Below are 20027 nucleotides of genomic sequence, written 5' to 3' on the forward strand. Positions count from 1 at the left end.
TATGGGGTCTTCTACAGTGGGTCCCCTCCTGGACCCCCCAAAAGGAAGCTAGCCAGTAGATGTACACATAACGTCTTCCGTATTTTGATTGTCTCAGTTATAACGTGAATAGTGGTCCCCATACAGCTGGGGGGACAGCCTGCTGCACTAAAGACAAACTCAATGAGCAAACAGCAAAAAATGGGTTCCAAGGGAAAGCATGCAGGGAGCATAAGAGAATTATAAAAACAAATTTAAAAGGGCTCTCTAATTACTATTCTTAGTAATTAGATTCAGGAAGATATCACATCCATAAAGCAAAGATGAGAATAAGAAATTCTCAGAGAAGTTTTTACTTACGTTAAAAATTAATTAGATTTGGAAAATAAAGTACCTAGGAAACAGGACAAAAGGAAGGGACAGAAAAGGTAAGATACAGGGAATCTTGTTGCTTTGCACAAAAAAGAAGCAGGGTGCTTGGGAGCTGCTGGCTGGTTTCGGGAGGGGCAGGTAGAGTGGGTGCTGTGGACCAGTGTGGTAGATCGTCCTGATTTTTCCTTTGCCCTTTGTTCACACCCTTGCAATATGGCTCTGCATCACCTCCTGGAGGAGGTGGAGTCCATTTCCACTCTCCTGGCTAAGCCCAGCCCCAAACCACCAACCCACAGAACTGAGAGCTGCATACATGGCTGCTGTTATGTTTTGGAGTAGCTTTCTTGTTCAACAAAAGCTAACTGATACAACTAGCTCTCTCTACCTCCCTACAGAGTGCCTTCCTATATTTTGTAGAGGCTGGAAAGAAAAAAAACCCTACATTTCCCAGACCCCTTTGCAGCTAGAGTTATGACTATAAAATAAAGTCTGACAATTAAGTACCCCATCGAAGATTTGGCGGGTAGAGGCTGTTTTCCGGCTGCCACTTCTGCTGAGAGCAAGGACACAAAAGATGTGAGGATCTAGAGCCATTATCCACAGCCAGACTCAGCATTTCCTCATCAGCCAGACGCTGAGACAGAGCCAAGTGGAGCTGGGGGGCAGCAGTGGCCCCCTCACTTCCGACCGTGGTTATAGTGATGGGCTCTTGAATTCAGCCACTGTGTGGCAGTCTGCTGACTCCAGCTCCTCCAGCCCCCCTCACAATTTTACAACCAACTAATTTTCTGTATCAACTTCCTGTGAAGGAAGGCCAGGTTGCTCAGTTGGTTGGAGCATCATCCCATACACCAAAAAGTTGTGGGTTGGATTCCCAGTCAGGGCACCTAGGTTGTGGGTTGGGGCATGTATAGGAGGCAATCTATTGATGTTTCTCTCTCTCTTCTCTTACACCCTTCCTCTGTCTCTAAAATTAACAAACATATCTTCCGGTAAGTATTAAAAAAACTTCTTCCTGTGAAAATGCGGACCATGTCAAGTGTTGGCGAAGAAAACTGGACTGTAGCGCCTGGAACCATCCATATACTGCTGGTGGAAGGGTAAAGTGGCACAGCCACTCTGCAGAAATGTTTGGAAGCTTCTAACAAAGCTAAACATGCCCTACCCTATTGTGCAGCACTTTTAAAATAACTCCACAAAAGACATATATGTGAATGTTGGTAGCACTCATTCCTAATAGCCCAAACCTGGAAAAGCCCAAATATTCCATTAAAATATAGAATGAGTAAGCAAATTGTGATACATTCATATAATGGACTGCTACTCAACAATGAAAGAACAATTCCTGATACCTGCAATGACATATATAGATGTCAAAAACATGTTGAGGGAAAGATGCCAGACACAAAAGAGTCTGCATTATCTGATTCCATTTGTATTACATTCAAGAACAGGCAAAACCAAACCATGGTGATGAAATCAGAGTAATGATTGGGGGTGGAGATAGACAAACAAGGATTACAAGGGAACTTTCCTGGGAGATGGAAACATTCCAGATCTTGATGTAGGTGCTGGTCACACAAGTATTTCTTTGGATAAATATCAAGTTGCACAGTTAAGATGGATAGATTTCCCTGTCATGCTATCCCTCTGTTCTCCCTCTCATGCCTTTCCCCTTTCCCTTCCACCTCTTCCTCATCAGACGGATTACCTTTCTTTTTAAATCCTCATCTGAGAACTTTTTTATTGATGGAGAGAGAGAGAAAGGGAAAGAAACATTGATGTGAGAGAAACATCCATTTGTCGCCTCCTGTATGCACCCTAACCGATCAAACCCTAAACTTTTTAATGTGCAGCACGATGCTCCAACCAACCGAACCACCTGGCCGGGGCAGGTGTGTTGCCTTTGACTTTCTGTCTCCTCAGCTTCAAGGGCCCTTCTGCCTCTGTAACCTATTTCCTGAGCCTACACAACCCAGCGGGCTTGCTTCTACTACCTCTGAAACTTTCCAAATAAACTTTCTCTTACAGTTTGAAAAAATAAAAAGAAACAAAAGCCTTTCATGCACAAACTACCTCCAGTGATTTGGGTTTGTGCTCTGAGCTCCAGATCCTGGGGGAGGGGCCTAGGACAACAGACAGCAGGAAGGGCTGAAAGCAAAGGGCACCAGCAGTGTGGTGGAAAGCTGGGGCCCTGGAAGGGCGTGGCTGGGAAAAGTCTGCACTGGAGGAGGTCTGTGAATTCTAGGAACTCTGATGCTTTAACTTCGGGGGCATGTTTCGCCCATGCACTCACTTCCGTTTCCCACCAACCCCCATGTGCATGTCCGTCGGCAAGGAACTTATGTCAATGTTCTCAGGAATGAGTAGTAGGATGGCAGCCCCTGAGTGGCAGGTGACCAGCAACACAATGTCCTGAGGCTGATTAGGAGGCCACACTGGCCACAGGAGCAGGACAGCTCTGGAGAAGTTGGATGCAGCAGCGACTGATCCTTGAGCTGACACAGCCCAAGCCCCCTCATTCTCCTGAGACACCGGAGAGGTAAAGGATATTCCAGAGACCCCGTCATATCCTAGATGGTGACTTGAACCAGCTCATGTGGCTAGTTAAGGTAAGGGGGACTGCAGGAAGCCAGAGGAAAAGAAAACACTAGAAGAAAAGACACTAGGGTATCACTAGCACTTTCTCCTGGGTGGTGACATTATGAGTCCGGATTTTGATTTTCTTTATCAGACATGTGTTTTCCCTTATATGAATATATGGACATATACTAATTTTCTCCCAGCTTTATTGAGCATATGTTAATTTTCTTATAATAATAAAACTGACAGTATGGAAATATAAAGTAGTTTAAAGAGTAAGAGTTAGGAAACTTAACTTGAAACGAGGTTGTAAGGCAGGGATTATATTTTGTTTTTCAGTTCTGACGAATTCCCTGAAGGGACTCAGACATGAGAACATGCCCCTTTTTGGGGCCCTCTGGCACTATCTTTGGGCCTGACTTTGCCCTCTGGGGGAAATGTGAGCTGTATAAGCCACAGCCTTCCTTGGAACACTGGCCTGCAGACACAGGCCACCTGCCTGGGGGCGGGCTTTCCTGGGGGGTGGGCTCCGAGGCTGTCACTGGGGGAGCAGCCTGGCGTATGGATCACTCTCCGGACTCACCCTTCCACTAGTAAATGGACAATAATCAGTGAATTCTACTCAGGAAAAAGGGTGGGACGCAACCAGCAGTAAAAGATAACAGAAGTAGCCAGTTGTATTTGACCCAAACACTTGCCATTTTCTATTCTTTTAATAACAGCCATCTTTGTGGTTGATATCTGCCATAGACTGAATGCTTATGTCCACCCACTCACATTCATATATGGAAACCTAACCCCCAGTGTGATGGTGTTTGCAGGTGGGGTCCTTGGGGGCTGCTTAACTAGCTCATAAGGGTGAAGGTTTCAGGAACAGAATCAGTGCTCTCTTAAAGAAGACCCCAGAGAGCTCCTGCACTCCTTCCACCATGTGAGGATGCAGTGAGAAGACTGTGTCTATGATGGAGAATCGAACTTTCTACCAGACACCGAATCTGCCAGCCCCTTGACCCTAGACTGCCCAACCTCCAGAACTGAGAAATAAACTTGTGGTTTAAGCCACCCAGTCTATGGTATTTTACAGTATCCCGAATGGACTAAGATACTATCTCACAGTGTGTGTGTGTGTGTGTGTGTGTGTGTGTGTGTATAACATATATTTTAATGCCCTGTGAGATCCAGCAAAACCAGGTGACAACTGCATTTGAAAGCAAGTCACCACATTCTCAATGCTCTTCCTGCAAGAATTAGAGATGAAGTCACTGGATTTGGGGTGGGTAGCAGGCAGGAGTAATTTATGAACCTTTCCACATTCCCCGTCTTGGCTAAACTAAACAAGGCATAGCTGACTTTATTACAGTTGAGTACAGGTGTGATATTAACATTTTGTAAATGCTGAATGTTGGGAAATAGCAACAACATTACATTGTAAAGAGATAAAATGTCATCTGAAAAGTGTTCGGGCATCTTCCTATGATTGTTTGGGAGTACTGGCTTTGAAGACAGGTATGTATTCAGGCATTTGCACATGATCTTGGCCAAACCTTTTAATCCTCAGGTATCTGTTTTTTGTTTTTTTTTTATGATTTTATTTATTTATTTTTAGAGAGAGGGGAAGGGAGGGAGAAAAACATTGATGTATGAGAGAAACATTGATTGGTTGCCTCTTGCACACCCCCAACTGGGGACCTGGCCCACAACCCAGGCATGTGCCCTGACCCAGAATCGAACTGGCCAGCTTTTGGTTCACAGGAGGATGCCCAATTCACTGAGTTACATCGATCAGGGCTGTCTTTTTTAAGTTGCAGTATAAAGTGTAACAATCTTAAGTGCACAGCTGATGCATTTTTACATAGACACAAGCCAATGTTCCCAAAACTCACATCAATACACAAATTATGTCCATCCCCACAGAAGGCTCCCTTGTACCCATCCCTCAACATCCCCTGAGGTAACAAGTTATTTAATTTCTATTTATGTAGATGAGTTTTGTCTGTTTTTGAGCCTTACCTTGTGATTGGGAACAGACAGCATGTACCTATTCTCTTTGCTTGACTTGGTTAGCCATGGTGCCCATTCATCCTGTGATAGCCATGTTGTGTGTATCAATAGTTTGTTTTTCATTGTTGTATACTATTCCATGATGTGAGCACACCAGAGTTTGTGTCTCCATTCTCCTGCTGATAGACCTTTGTGCTGCTTTTAGAATTCGCCTATTGCAAATAAGGCTGCTATGAACATTATCTATTGTGCATGTTTCTAGGTCAGTGATTTTCAAGCAGTGTGCTGCAAGAATTTTTTAAAAAGAATTTTAATAAGAGTTTTTAAGAAAATTTTTCATTTATTTTGGAGAGGGGAAGGGAGGGAGAAACATCAATATGTGGTTGCCTCTCGCATACCCTGCATTGGGGACCTGGCCCTCAACCGAAGCACGTGCCCTGACGGGGAATTGAACCTGTAACGCTTTGGTTTGCAGGCTGGCACTCAATCCACTGAGCCATACCAGCCATGGCTGCTGCATGAATTTTTAAAACATGCAATATCTGACTCCTTAGTCAGCAGAACTGACATCTTTTCTCTTAGATGGTCAAATAAAAAAAAAGATAACGGCCAACACAACAATAGCTGTGTGGTATGAATCAAAATTATTGCCCTGATCTGTATGGCTCAGTTGGTTGGGCGTTGTCCAGCAAAGCGACGGGCTGCGGGTTTCATTCCCCTGTCAGGGCACATGTCTGGGTTAAGGGTTCAGTCCTCAGTTGGGTTGCACAGGAGAGGCAACCCCTGGAAGTTTCTCTCTCACATCAAAGTTTCTCTCCCTGTCTTCCTCCCTCCCTTTCCCTCTCTCTAAAAAGAAATAAACAAACAAATAAATATCATTTAAAAAATTATACCTATTTTTGTCAGATCAACAAAAAATACATATCTTTTGGTGTGCTGCAGAACTTTCGTAATTAGTTTATGTGTCCCATTATATGAAAAGGCTGACAATCGTTGTTCTAGGTGGATGCACACCTGGGAGTGGTTGCTGAGCTGGTGTATGTTTAAACCTTAGGAAGAACTGCCAGACATTTCCCCAAAACCTTCAATCTCCCTTTAAGTCAGAAAAAAAAAATAGGCCTCTACCTCGTTATTGTGAGAGATTTAATGGCCTTAAGATAGGGACTTTAAGTCTGTGTCTGGAACACAATAGGCGCTCAATAATGCTGGCTTTGGCCCCAGCACCTGTTCTCTGCCCCGTCAGAGGAAGGACAAGGCAGTTAGTTGGCAAGCACCGAGGGGAGGCACCCGCGGGGGAGGGGAAACCTTTCCGATACAGCACTCAAGGCCCGCACTTAGGGTGCAGACGAGCCAACCTCGGCGCTCATGCCCTGCATCCAGATCCGGCTTCCTCTGGCCCAGCATGCGCCCATGGCAGGCTGTTTGCGCCAGGTAAACTTTGCGAGTCACCGACGTTTATAGAGCACTGTGTGCCAGGCTCTGGGCGCCCAAGAGCGGACGACAGAAAGCCCCTCACCCCTTAAATTACTTTGCGAGACCAGGGGTCGCTTCGCGAAGGAAGCGTGGGAGCCGAGCTGGCCACAGACTTTGAGGTCTGCCGCCCACTTGGCTTCCAGCCAGACCCTGGACTTCCCCTGAACGTTGTTTGAAAGGAACAAGGCAAAAAATCTCCTTTGGGTCCCAGCAAGAACTTAGGTCGGTCCGGAGCGCAGGTCCAGCGCATCCAGCCCCCCAGTCCTAGGCCAAGTGCCCACCCCGGCTGTCCAGCTGCCCCGCCAGCCGCGAAGTCCCGCCCCTGCCACCTGGCCAGTGGCTCCGCAGCCTTGGCCCTGCCCCTCCCTCCTCGCAGGGAGGGTTTCGGGTTGTAGGAGGCGGTCGCTGGCTGTCCGCAGGTCGCCGGGTCGCGGCTACCCGAGGTAAGATCGCCGTCCCGCGCACTCAGTCCTTTCGAGCCCAGGGCGCACGGACGCCTTTCGTGGAGGAGGCGCGCGGAGGCAGGAGCCAAGTGGGACTCGGAGTCCGCCGGGGCGCACGGGATGGGGGCACGAAGGGGGGCGGGGGAGGACACAGGGCGCGTGGGGCTCGAGGCAGCGAGGGCTACACGCACGGCATCCAGCCTGGGGTGGGAGGCGGAGGTGGGTGCGCGGGACGTCTGCTGGGGCTGTGGCGAAGATGAGGCCGGAAGGAGATGGCTCTGGCGGCAGAGCTCCTCCCGCAGGCCCAGCGAGACCCCGGGGCGCGGCCTACTCCGGGGGCACCAACCTCAGGCTGCTGCGGCAGCGCCTGGCGGTCGAGGGGTGCCGCCATTCTCTAGATCTTGACAGTTTTCGGCTGTGACAGCTACTCGGAGGAGCGGCCTCCCTCCCTCCGGGGTCCTGGGTCCAACCCAGAAAACCGGGAATCTAAGCCGAGGCGGCAAGGCCTGGCCTCTCTCGTGCGGAAGGATATTTCTTTCTTCAGCGCGTCCGGAACCTCAGGGCAACCAGCCCACTCCGCCGCCCAAGTTCTCTGAGACGTCAAGAGGAGCCTGGGAAACATTGGGAGAAAAACAAACGCAGAACGACGTCCTCAGTACAGATGTTGTGCAGACTCGAAAACACCAGGGAGGGGAGTCAGCGACCTGATGCCATGGAGGGCATGGTTAGAAGTTCCTTGGCCTTTTCTGAAAGACTGCCGTTTCTCACCAGAGAAGGGACTAAATGTTATGTCCTCCAAGGCACAGCCTCACGCACCAACACGCAGCAACCACGTCCCCTTCCCCCGCAGTCCCAGCTCAAGCAGTGACCTTGGCCCCTCCCTGAGCTTAAAGGCACTGGGCTGTGAGTCTAGCTGGCTGCTGCAAAGCCTATGGTGAGCTGCAGCGCAGCAGAAGTCAGTCCTAGGTTCAAACCCTGTCAGGGCCCCCGGTCAGCTGTGCAACTTGGCATCACTTCTGCTCTTATGGGATTGTGGCAAGGATTAAATGGAAGAAATTTAGGATGTGCCTGCCTATAGTGGATCCTCAATAAATGTGAAAAATATGGGCTTCCTTTCTTTTTGGTGGGATCATGCATATCATAAAGCCCTACCCCCCAAACTCTGAGTCTTCAGGGCTGAGGCCGGGATGCAGAAGAATGTTATCACCTTTCATCTGGTATCTTCCTGGATGTCATGGGAGGGAAGGAGAAATGGGTCTATCAGGTACCAGAGTTGTTCTTTGCTCATCTCCTGAAGCTTCCAAGGACCCCTGCCCCACCTCCCTGATCCTCTTGACCTCTGTCACGAGCACTTGCCCCATCAGGAATGTAGCACCCGGTTGGTTGGCAAAACAAGTCGTGCAGTGTGCGGCCCTGTTCCCATGTGATGAGGAACTGGTGAGCTCAGCAGCTTTGGGGCACTCTGTGCTCTGAAGCACTGTCTTCTAGAGGTCTCACTCAGGCCTGCCACCCACGTCTCCACTCCAGCCTGGCCTTCTCCTTTGCCCCTTCCCTCCCTGAAAGCCCATTTGGACATCCAATAGCATCTCAAGCTTCACTTGTTCAGAATGGAGCTCTGGAGCCTCCGGACATTACTCCTCCCCCTGAATTCCCTGGCTGACTAAATGGCACCATCCATCCACCCTGCACCCAAGGAGTCATCCTTGATTCTTCTCTTTTCCTCACCTCCCAAGTCCACAAAACACCAGGAATCCAGCCATCTCTTGCTACCTCCATTACAGCCATACCCATCATGTATTTGCCCCCTGCAGTGGCCTCCTGACTTGTCCATCCAGGCCCCTCCACAATCCAAGGTCCTCACAACTGTCAGAAAAGTCTTTGACACAAGTCCTCTCCCTTCCGTGCTCCAAATCCTCCATGGGCTCCCTGTTTCCCTCCAAATAAAACTCAACATCCTTTCCTATAACATGACATGTGAGTCCCTTCCAACCTCCTTGACCTTGATCTATGCCTTTCCCCCTAGCTTCCTAAACTTGGCCCACCTGGACTTGCTTTCTATTCTTTAAACATGTCAAACTTGTTCCCACCTTAGGACTTCCTACTTGCTGTGCCCTCTGCCGGAAACACCAATCTCACAGGCAAGAATGGCTCAGCTCAAATGTGGCCAATTCCAAAAGGCTTCTCTGACTCTCCCAGTCCAACCAGTGTGCCCTTCTGCATGGGCTCTTTCCCATTGTCCTGCTTTATTTTCTTTGTAACCTTTATTACTATCCAGGATTCCTCTTTATGTATATGTTTACTGCTTTGCTATCTGCCCCACAAAATAGAATATAAATTGGATGAAGACAGAGATCTTGTCTCATTCCCTGCAGCTCTTCCCAGGGGTGAAGCAAATAAGAAACAAATGAATTGTGGTAAGTGCTACATAAGCAACTGACAGTAATTGCTTGTATTTGAGGCACTTATAAATTTCAAGCTTATAAGGCATAACTGTATGTCAGCACAAGCTCTCTGAACAATTTCAGGGGTGAGGATAAGACTGGTTACTTGCCCCAGTGAGTTCAGGGCAGAGGAACTCAGCCTCCTATCCTAAGCACATGTATGTAGCAAGCTTTAAATGGTGAAGCTGCAGTAATGCCTTGGAAAGAGCCTGATCCCGAAGACTGCAGTTCTCTGCTCTTCCACTAACTAACAAACCCCCTTCTTTTCTTAGTACTTTATTTTCTTTACCTTTCGAGTGGGATGGATCCCATGATTTTCATGTTGGGCTGCTGCTTCTTGTTTTCCCAGTATACCTCAAAGGAACCGCGCCTCTAGGTGGAGCCCTCTTGCTCTCAGCGGCTTGGAGCGCACACAGACCTTCCACCTGCCAGAGCCCTCTGTCACCCCAGAACGTGAACAGTGATGACGGTTGCCGAGGACAAGACTTACGAGTACATCCGCCACCATTTCCACAATTTTTACCATATTCATGTTCTGGAGATTCTGCCTTACTTGTCTTGCCTCACAGCAAGTGACCAGGTGAGCCAGGGCGTGACAGCCAGCCAGACTGGGGGGCCAGGGCCATGGACTTCAGAGTTCCACCCAAGCCAAAGCCCACTCCTTCCTTCCTTGCTGTCTATCCCGCTCCCGCCTCTGTCCCTTTTCTGACTTTCAGAATGAAGTGTGTGGTTCAGGGTGGCCTTTCCCACTTTCCTGAGCTCCCTCTGGTGTCGTTTTGGTGTAGTGCTCAACAACGTGGCCCTTGGCTGCCTGAAATTTTCGCACTCTGGGCGCCTCACCAACTTTATCAAAACCGTCTTTTTCTTTATCTCATCTTTGTTCTGGTTCAGTTTAGATTCCATTCTCCTCGTAGGATACTGTTCTGGTACGAAGCCCAGGACTCAGCTTTGAGAGTTTATGAGTACCAGACCACCCTGGCCCCCTCAGAGCCCCTTCGGGGCCCCTAGTAAAGTGGGCCAGACCTTTCCCAGCTGTCGCTGTTCTTAGATTGAACCCCTCATTCTCTAATACTTTCCCCACAGATGCTGGTAGCACCAGTTTGTGGCTGATTGGGGTTTGTGGGGATACCTTGTTACCTTGTTGTTGTTTTTTAAAGATTTTATTTATTTATTTTTAGAGAGGGGGAAAAGGAGGGAGAAAAAGAGGGAGGGAAACCTTGATGTGCTAGAGATACATCAAGAGGTCACCTCTCTCACACTCCCAACTCGGGACCTGGCCCGCAACCCAGTCACATGCCGTGACTGGGAATAGAACCAGCAACCTTTCGGTTTGCAGGCCGGCACTCACTTCACACCAGCCAAGGCTTGTTACCTTGTTTAACAGTAAATGTTTTCTGTGAGTTTTTTTGTTCCTGCTGTCTGGTTGCTTGTTTGTATGTGGGAATTCAGGTGGATTTTAAAACTGCAGCTGCTTCATCGTCTCAGAGTCTCCCCAGTCCCTCATCTCCTCTGGTTCTTATCGTCGGCCTCCTCTCTTTTCCATTATATCCTTCTTCATCTGCTGTTTCCTACACACCTTTTCCTCCTTGGCTAATCTAAACCTCTTTGCCTTGGAGGCTGTATAAACAAACCCCAGGCTTCCGCATCAGACCAGTGGGTGCAGATTCCTGCCCCACCGCTGTGGGGTCTTTGCTGCCTTACTTCTGCAAAGTCTGTTTCCTCATCAGCAGAGTAGGAATAATTGAATTTGCGTGAAATAAGATAATTCACGAAGAGCCCTGAGTTGGAGAGCCCAGGACACAGGAACAGCCGCTTTCTTGGTAGCTGCCTTTTAATAAGAACTCAAACCCTAGCCTTGTCCCGAGTTCTGACCCAGTTTTACATGGCGGTCTCCCCTCTCTGCCGCTGTCCCCTCTGGGGTGGGGAAAGGGCCAGGGCCACCTGGCTTGAGCAAGGCCGTGGGCTGTGTCTTCCAGGATCTACTGCGGGCCCACTACAATCTCAAGGGGAACCGGAACACCATCTGGGAACTCTTCAACAGCCTTCAGCGGCGGAATGGCTGGGTGGTGTCCCTCATCCGGGCACTGAGGGCCTGTGAGCTGACTAGTCTCGCTGATGAAGTAGCCCACGTCTACCAGAGCAACCTGCCTTGTAAGCCTCCTGCCCTAAGCTTTCTCTGGGAACCTCTGTCTGTTCCCCTAGCCTCTACTCTCCCTGTCCCCTCGCTCCTGTACCTCTTCCCTTCCTCTGTCACTCCTGGGCAGTAGGCAAACCTGGGTTTAGATCTCAGCTTAGCTACTTAGTAGATGTGTCCCTTCGGCCAAGTCCCTTGACTTCCCTGAGCCGTGGTCTTCTCCTCAGTAAAACAGGGCTAATGGGAACATCTGCCTCATGGGGCTGCAGTGGGTGCCAGGGGAGGTCAGCTCTTCTAGTGCTTTGGTGGGGCCCAGCCCCTCCCGGTGCTCAGCATGCTGAGCCTCCTCTCATTTTTGTGGCTGTGACGTTTGCCTCTTGGTCCTGTTCTCACTTCCTCCTGTCTCCTCTCCCTCAGTTTGCTTTCTTCCTCTGCCCTCCTCTCTCCTCTTTCCCTCCCTCTGCAGTCTCCTTTTTCTCCCTCGTGGGTTTCTTTACCCCTCATCTCTTCCTGTCTACTGGTTTCCCTTAGTTTTCTAAGGTTCCCCACCCCAGTTACTCCTTAGTTCCGCTAGATACTCCCAGCCAGGCCAAATGCCCCTGGGGGTTTTGTAAGGTCAGGGTCTGAGGAACCGAGACAGGAAGAAAACGCAAGCCAGCCCTGTTTATTTATATTTCAGACCAGAGACCACTCCTGAAATCCTGCCTAGATTTGTAGCCTTAGGATACCCCCATTTGTCTTCTGTTGCTTTTCTGTACCTCCCATCCTGCCTCCCTCCTCTCCTTTCAAACGTGTGTCTTCATTTGTGGAGATTCACAGTGATTCCCTAAATACAAACGGCTGTGGTGGGGCAAGGGCTGAGTGGTGGGAGTTAAGGAGGAAGGACTGAGGAAGAGACAGCATCAGGTCAGGGGTCAGTTGGTGGTGACAGACACCCATGAGGAGGAGAAAGGCACTGGGTCCCAGAACGCCTGGGGACAGAGAAGCGGCGACTGCTGACCCAGTCCGGGCCGGGGGAGACCAGTGTGGCACCCTGCACTCTCCCCTTCCATCTCACTCCACCTTTCTCTCCTTGTCCTCCCCACCCCCTGCCTCCCTCCTCGTCCGCCTCCCGCTAAATGAAGCTTGTCTCCTCTGAGGGGTGCATTCTGTGGCAGGGCAGCTCCTGGAGCTGTGGGTGTCCCAACAGCCATGGCCCTACAGGTCGATCCAAGAGCACCCAGGCCTCTCCCGTCTCTGGGAACACCCCTGACTCCTCCCTGACATCACTGTATCTCTGTCCTCCAGTGAACCAAAGATGCCCCCCGGCCCTGTTAGAGCTGCTGTCAGCTTCTGCTGAGGTTCCAGGGCCCTCCGCGCCTGCTGTGGCCCCCAGTGCCTCCCACAGCAGCTACAGAGACGAGGAGTCAAGTTACCCCATACCTGTCCAGGACACCCAGTCGCCAGCATCCCTGGGAGAGGTGCGTCCTCACCATCTGCCTTCTACCCTGTGCTTTGGTGTTGCCATCTGCCTACTTCCGCTCACTCCACCTTCCAGAAGCCCTCTCCTGCACCCCACAAATTGTGCCTAATCTCTGCTCAGAACCCAGAACCCAGGGCTCCCCTAGTGGGGATCTGCCGCAGACCAGCTCCCAGACTGCTGACCGGGGCTTCACTCTGTGGCAGCCCCAGTCTTCTCATCAACCAGCTGTGAGGTCCAAGGCTGAGGTCTTAGCAGTGGTACCTGTGAGGTGTTGAGGGGCCAGCGGCTGACCAGATGAGGGGGAGTGAGGGGCCAGAAGGTGATGGGGTAGTGGGTGGATGGTGGAGCTGTAATTATTGCCAGTAAAGTGAAGTTTTAGAAAAAGATGACTGATTCTATTGGGATATGATGAATGGGCAGTGAGTGCCCAAGAGACACAAAACCGTGGACATAAAGCCCAAGAAAGGGGTCTATGCAAGGGCCTTACAGAGGGGGACCTTTCTACATGGCCAGACAGATAAGAACTCCCCGGGGGATGCTGCGTGTATGTTTTCTATGAGGTGGGTTGAAAGTCACTTGTAGACTGAGGGTCTGGCAGTGACCAAAGCCAAGACAGCAGCTTCCTTGTTTCCTGTGCCCCGTGATGTGAGCTGAGGTCTGTAGAAGCTGCCCCATAAGCATCAACTTTCCTTTACCAGCTCCTGGGAAGAGCAACTGCCTCATTCTTATTTTCCCTCTTGCAGAGTTCTGGGAAGGGCCCACAGACACCCAGCCCTGACACTGTCCTGAGGAAGCCCAGTGGCCCCCAGGAGCCTTCCTCTGGCATGGCAGCCCTCAGCCCTCAGCCCTCCAGTGGGCTGCAGGAGCAGGACACAGTACTGGGCAGTACCCACACAGAAGGTATGTGTGGGATCTGGAATTCTAGGGCCTTTCTGACCTCTAAGTGAGGGTGAGGGTTAGAGGTGTCCCTCTGGCTTCCTTGGACAAGAGGCCAGGGTGGGAATAAAGGGAGTATACCCCAGGGAGCAACCCAGTTCCTTAGAGGGTGTATTGGTTAGCATTTGCTGTATAACAAACAATCCCCCAAATTTAATAGCTTAAAGTATGCCTGTTTATTTAGTTCACGACTCTGTAGGTCAGCAGTTTGGGCTGGTTCAGATCTTGGCTGAATTCCCTCTTGTGTACACACTAGTGTACACATAAGCTCTGCCTGTGGCTGTTGTCGGGGCTCCTTGGTTCTCTTCCATGAGTCCCTCATCCTCCAGCAACAAGCTTGTTTGGCGGCACCTGGGGCACAGGCTCAAAACTGGCACAGTGTTCCTTCAGCCTCCTCCTGTGGGCCAAAGCAAGTCACGGGCCAGCCCAAAGTCAAGGAGCAGGGACACACTCCATCCTTTGATGAGAGGACTGACAAAGTCACATTGCAGAGGGTGTGGTTACAGGTATGAGAAGAAAATTAGGGTCACTTCTGCTCTCTACCAAAGGGGCTCTATAGTGATCTGCCAGCATCTGGAGGATAGTACAGAAGGGGGAGTATAGAGCTGGGTCTGCTGTTGTTAGGTGAGCCCCTCAGGCCCGGCCCTGCCCTGAGATGGTTCTAGCTCCCAGCAAGTCACTAAAACTTCTCAGCCCCCAGAGGGAGTATAGTCTTCATCAGCCAAGGGCCTGGATCCCCACACCAGACCTCAGTGTTCCCCTCAGGAACATGAAGCTGTCCACTTTGACCTTCCCCTTCCACCCCCAGGCTGGCATCTCTCTGCACCCCTATTTCCCAAACTGTGTTCCATGTGACACTGGTGCCCGGCCAGCCCTCAGTGCCACTGGGGCAGCCACGAGGCACGTGAGTAGTTAAAGGCTCAGAAAAGCCATCTTAGTGCCTAGACTTCTGTCACCTCAAAAGTCTGCCCCAAGCACCCGTTTACATCTGGCAGTGTCAGCTTGCCATGGAATACCTTTCAGGACGTGCTACTGTGTACCTGAGAGGCAGAGTGCACTTTGATTTCAGTCATGTGTGGACAGGTCCCCGAGATTCTGTGGTGTTATGTTTGGGGCGGGGGGAACATCAGAAGGATTCCTGGCCTTCATCAGCCGTAGGGCCTGGCATGTGCATTCTCAGAGTTCCACGGGGAATCCTGATTTAACAGCCTTGCGGACCATCACTTCCTGCTCCCTCCTGCTTCCCCCAGGGCAGGCCCTCCTCCCAGGAGTAGCTTTGTGCCTGCAGAGCCCTAGGAGAGTTGCACGCACCAGGGGTTGTTTGGGCCACTGGGACCACATGACTGGTGTGAGCTGTTCCGCTGGAGCTGGAGCCGTCCTGCTGCCCCTTGCCCTGATCCAGGATTGCTCCTGCTGGGGGTGGGGCGGGGAGGAGAGGTGGCAGTGGAAGGAGTACCCAGGATTCCACCAGGCTAGGGAAAGGTGGAAAAGGCAGACACAGGAGGAGAGGGAGGGTCTCCCAGGCAGGAGAAGAAAAAGCAGAGTAGATAATTAATGATATTCAAGCTCCTAGGGGCTGTTGGAGAGACGGACCATTTTGTTCTTGTGGGAGAACAGACTCAGTGCTGTAGGTCAAGGTGTGAGGTCAGAGAAGACCAAGAATGTGCCCGCAGCTGTCGGGCCTTTAGGCCTGGGAGCAGTGACCAAAGGGACTGTGGAGACTCCTCCATGGGCAGGAGGCTGGGAGGCCTTGATGCCATGGAGATGGTGTGAGCTGGGGCAGAGGGGCCCTTCTCCAGACCTCTGATTCCAGCCTTCCTATGGATTTATGTTTCTCCTTTAGTTTTGCCACCTGCAGGCACGGTCTCCAGCCTGACATCATCACCTCATGGACCTGTCTCTCCAACTGTCTCCTTCCAGCCCCTGGCCCGTTCCACCCCCAGGGCAAGCCGCTTGCCTGGACCTGCAGTGTCAGCTCTGTCTACTGCCGCCCCCTCCTCCTCTGTAGGGGGTGCTGGTGGCCAGGCTGAGGCTACCATCTGCTCCAGTGGGGTCGGGGTGCCCACCAACTCTATGACCACCAGCACAGCACCCTCCAAGGTGCCTGTCCACTCAGCGTTTACCAGCACAGTGCCTTCTAACTTGCCCACCCTCTCAAAGCCTCCCACTAATGTGCCCACCAGTCTACCACCATCCAAACTGCCTGTCAACACAACACGTGCTGGCACAGCACCACCCAAGGTGCCTACTGGCTTGGTGCCTGACCACAGGATGCCCACGAGTTCGGTGCCCAGCAAGGTGCCTGCCAACAAAGCACCCTCCATCAGGAGCAGCAACAGACCCGCAGAGGTGAGTCCTCACCCCTCCCAGCAGTGATCCAGGCCCCTTCCCTAGCCTTGTCCTTGGACCCCACCCTGTCTCCATTCTGGGCTGGTCCAGGGCCTCCTTTAAGAGTACAGGGACCACCGAGAAGTAGCCTCATCCAGACCCCACACTACTCCTTTAGAGTCATGATAACCATTCCAGCTCTTAAGTGTGGATGCCTCAGGAGAGTCAGGCATGGTGGGCCACCCTCACTGGTCACTCACATTAATCCATTTAGATTTCACAGCTCTCTGGTAAACTTGGTAATTCCATTTTGCAGAAGAGGAAGCAGTGAGGGATAGGACGGGATGACCTGTCAGCCGAGACGCTCCATGACCCGGGTTTTACTAACAGCAGTCCCAGCCCATCCAGCCCGGGCAGCTGCTCTGACCCAGCAGCCCTCTCACAGCTGTCCCCCCTCTCCAAGCTTGCATATACCACTCTACTGCTGCTGTCTGCCCAGAGGAACCAATCCCACGGAGCCTCTTGGGTGCATGGCCAGGCCTTTGACCCTGTGGCTGGCTACTCCGTGTCCCTCAAGCCCAGGCAGAACATTGATGCAAGATGAGGCCACAAACCACCAATAGCTCCCAGGGTTGGGGCTGAATTCACAGGAAGGCCAGTGAGTAGGGACCAAGCTGCCCTGGGGGTCACTATTAACGCTGTTGCAGTGCCTGGGTCCCCCTCGCATTGCCTGCCTTCCTGCCCTGTTGGTGGGTTGGCTCCCCCAGAGACGGTGGCCTCCTAGGCACTATGGGCTGGGAATTGTCAGGTTGGGATGCTAGTTCATGCCCTGGTCTAGGAATGGGGCTGCACAACCTGGCTTGTCCCCCTGTCACCGCCAGTCCCTTCTATCCTTTCTCTCTCTTTTTTTTTAACCAGGAGACACCAGTGTCTCCAGTGCCCACAGGTGCCCCTGCTGGAGGCAGCTCATCGAGTGCAGACAGAAGCTCTGACAGCTGGGACTCAGGGCCAGAGCTGAGCAAACCGGGCAGGCTGTCTTCCCAGGACAGCCAGCCGTTCTCCGGCTGCTCGGAGGACCTTGCCATTAGCTGCGACTCCTCGGGCCCAAAATCTAACAATGCCCCAGAGGAGAACGAGTACAGTTCGGTGAATGGCTTGAGCATCCACGTGGCTGAAGGTCCCAGTGTTGACCTCATGGCGGGCAACCCTGGGCTGCATGCTGTCCCCCTGCACAGGGCAGAGGAGCAGGAGACCCAGACTGCTGGAACACCATGGGATCCATGGGCTCCATGGCTCGGGGCAGCTGCTGCTGGGGCACTCCTGGCCACACTGCTGGCTGTGCTGTACCGGCGGCGCCTGCTCCAGTGAGGCCCCTCTGCCCTCCCTGCCGTGTATCTGCTCCCTTCCCTTCAGTACATTTGGCCTGAGTCACTAGAGCTGGTCCCATCCGCCTTGTCCCTTTCTTGGGACTGGCAGAGGCTGGATCAGAGGGGACCCAGGCCTGCAGCTGTGTGTGGAGGCTGGGTCATTGCCAACTGAGTCCTGGGAGGCAACATTTCTGTCACAGCTGGTGCACCCTGCAGCTCCCTTACCATCCTCAGCTTTCTGGGCCCAGGGCTGCCCCATTTCTCCAGACCTGCCACCTGGCAATCAGGGTTGTTGCCCTTGTCCTCTGGAGGAGGTGCCTCCATCCAGGCCTTATTCAGGAGGTGTCGCTGAAGGGGGGGGGCGAAGGGGGGGATTGGCAACACCCAGTCCCAGCCCCACCCCCACCCCAGTCCTGCCCTGGTCCCTGGCCGCTGACAGCAGATATCCGGGAAGAGGGATCCACAAGACCTCACTCCCAGCCCCCAGCAGCCCAGCCTGAGGCCTTTGCCCTTGAGAGCACCCTAGAGAACACTAGAGCTTCTGTCCTCCACTCATGCCAGGCAAGGGTGGGGAAAAGGTCTGGAGGTTCCTGTGGACCCCTGGGAAGCCTGAGACAGCTGCTAGGCCTGAGGATACCCTCTGAAGCCCCTTTTCAGTTTCCTCACCCCCTTTTTCCTCTTTCCCTTCCTCCTGGTCCCCATCCCCATGCAGAGTGGGGAGGGGCCCTTTGGCTAGGGGAGGGGACCTTCTGGGCAGAGCTCAGGTCAAAAGTTTGGACTTCAGCTTCACTCCTTCCTGGGCTGTATGGCCTGGGCACATGATCTGACGTCTCTGGTCTTGCCTCCCCACATGGACTGTATCGTGGCTCACCCTTCCCTGGGTTCTAATGAGATGGAAGTGTACACGTGTGTGTCAAGTGCCTGCCTGGCCCAGAGCAGGTGGCCACTAAATGCTTCTCCCACCTCTCCCCTGCCCACCCTAGTAGAGACGATGGCAGGAGAGGCAGAGTGCCAGTTGGTAAGGGTGCAACTGCAGCGTAGGGTAGCCTGGGCCGAGTCCCTCTCTGCCTCTCATCACCATGCTCTTGGGCAAGGTGTTAACCTCTGTGCATGTTTTCTTAGCTGCGAAAGGGGGATGCATAGTAAAAAATAATAAGTAAATAAATAAGTATACATATATACACTGGGCTAATATATATATATATATTTCTCTTAGTGTTGTTGTGAGGATTAAATGAGTTTATATAAATCTTAGAATGGCTCCCGGCACTCACTGAGGGTGGGAAATGTGCTACTATCACTGTTCACGTTGGAGGGGCCGGAGCACTTGGCTGCACCTTTAGAGGCAGACTCAGACCCCACTGCTGCCCCTCACCACCTTTATATTTGCCCCGTACTTGATCCTGTGTGCTGGAGGACTGTTAGGGATTGGGGAGAAAGGCACAGCCACTGAGGCAGCCGTGCGGGGTGAGGGCTGAGATGCCCTCCAGCAGCCAGGTGGATTAGGTATCCTTGCGGGTTCTTTTCAGGCGGCTGTCACAGGACATGGGGCAGGCAAGGAGCCTCGGGAGCTGATTCCATTTCGGGGCTCTGCAAGGGACAGGGACTAGAACGCTGGAGAGCTAGGGGGCGTCACTGTGGCCCACCCCAAGCTGTCAACCTGTTTTGCACTGCGTTTGGCTGCTGCGGTCCTTTGCACTGCCCCAGGGGACTCCAGCAACCTCTACCTTTAATGACCTCTACCTCTACCTCTGAACTTCTCTTCTGCCCTCACTCCAAGCCCAGTGATTTGTGCACTGAAACTAGGAGGGGTCCCTACCCAAGCTGCCTGTGCAACTCCCTGTCACCCTTACTTTTAACCTATCCTCTATGCTTCCCCTGCCCTCCCAGGTACCCTGGTCAGTCAGTAAACAATTCATGTACAGGCACTGGCTTTTTTGTTTTTGTTTTTTTAATTAATCTTCACCTGAGGACAGTGTTTTTTCTCATTGCTGTTAGAGAGTAAGAGGGAGAGAAGAACATCTGTATGAGGGAAATATTGATCAGTTGCCTCCCTCATGTGCCCCGACTGGGGAGTGAACCCACAACCCAGGTATGTGCCCTGACTGGAAACCTAACCTACAACCTTTTGGAGCACAGGATGATGCTCTAACCAACTGTGCCACCAGCCAGGGCGCCCAGGTACCAGTTTTAATGCATTCCCCTCCCAGGGTATCTTTGGAAAAAAGTTTCTCAAGAAAGTAATGTGTAACCCCAAAGAATGCTGTTTAAATGGTGGAATTTCAAGCACAATGACCAGAGTGTCAGATGGCATTGGGCCTCTGGCCCCAGCCCAGCCTTTAGCCCAAGGTGATGTGTGTCTCCCTGACAGTGTGGGGGCACTCAGGCACTTTTCAGATTAAGCTGCCCAGAAGCCCTGCCTTGGCCTGCACTGAACAGCATCCCTATATTGGCTGTTGTTAACCTGAGGGCCTCTAAAATGCCAACTTCAAGCCAGGTGGGGAGTTG

The 20027-nt window shown here is 51.9% G+C and overlaps 1 protein-coding gene across 2 annotated transcripts; it reads left to right on the forward strand.

Moving 5' to 3' along the window:
• Positions 1 to 6074: 6074 nt before the first annotated feature.
• On the forward strand, positions 6075 to 18700 carry MAVS (mitochondrial antiviral signaling protein). 2 transcript variants are annotated; one of them, XM_045832851.1, is made up of 7 exons: positions 6075 to 6851; positions 9642 to 9872; positions 11269 to 11443; positions 12714 to 12886; positions 13632 to 13788; positions 15668 to 16173; positions 17071 to 18700. In XM_045832851.1, exons 2-7 carry the CDS (start codon positions 9756 to 9758, stop codon positions 17518 to 17520), a joined length of 1578 nt encoding a protein of 525 aa, XP_045688807.1. In that variant the 5' UTR covers positions 6075 to 6851; positions 9642 to 9755; the 3' UTR covers positions 17521 to 18700. The 2 variants fall into 2 exon arrangements, with proteins under 2 accessions (XP_045688807.1, XP_045688808.1); XM_045832852.1 differs by lacking the exon at positions 6075 to 6851 and adding an exon at positions 9243 to 9265.
• Positions 18701 to 20027: the final 1327 nt, after the last annotated feature.

This window comes from Phyllostomus hastatus, unplaced genomic scaffold (assembly GCF_019186645.2).
Source record: "Phyllostomus hastatus isolate PE091 unplaced genomic scaffold, TTU_PhHast_1.1 phas_contig_17, whole genome shotgun sequence".
In the NCBI taxonomy this organism is placed as follows: domain Eukaryota; kingdom Metazoa; phylum Chordata; class Mammalia; order Chiroptera; family Phyllostomidae; genus Phyllostomus; species Phyllostomus hastatus.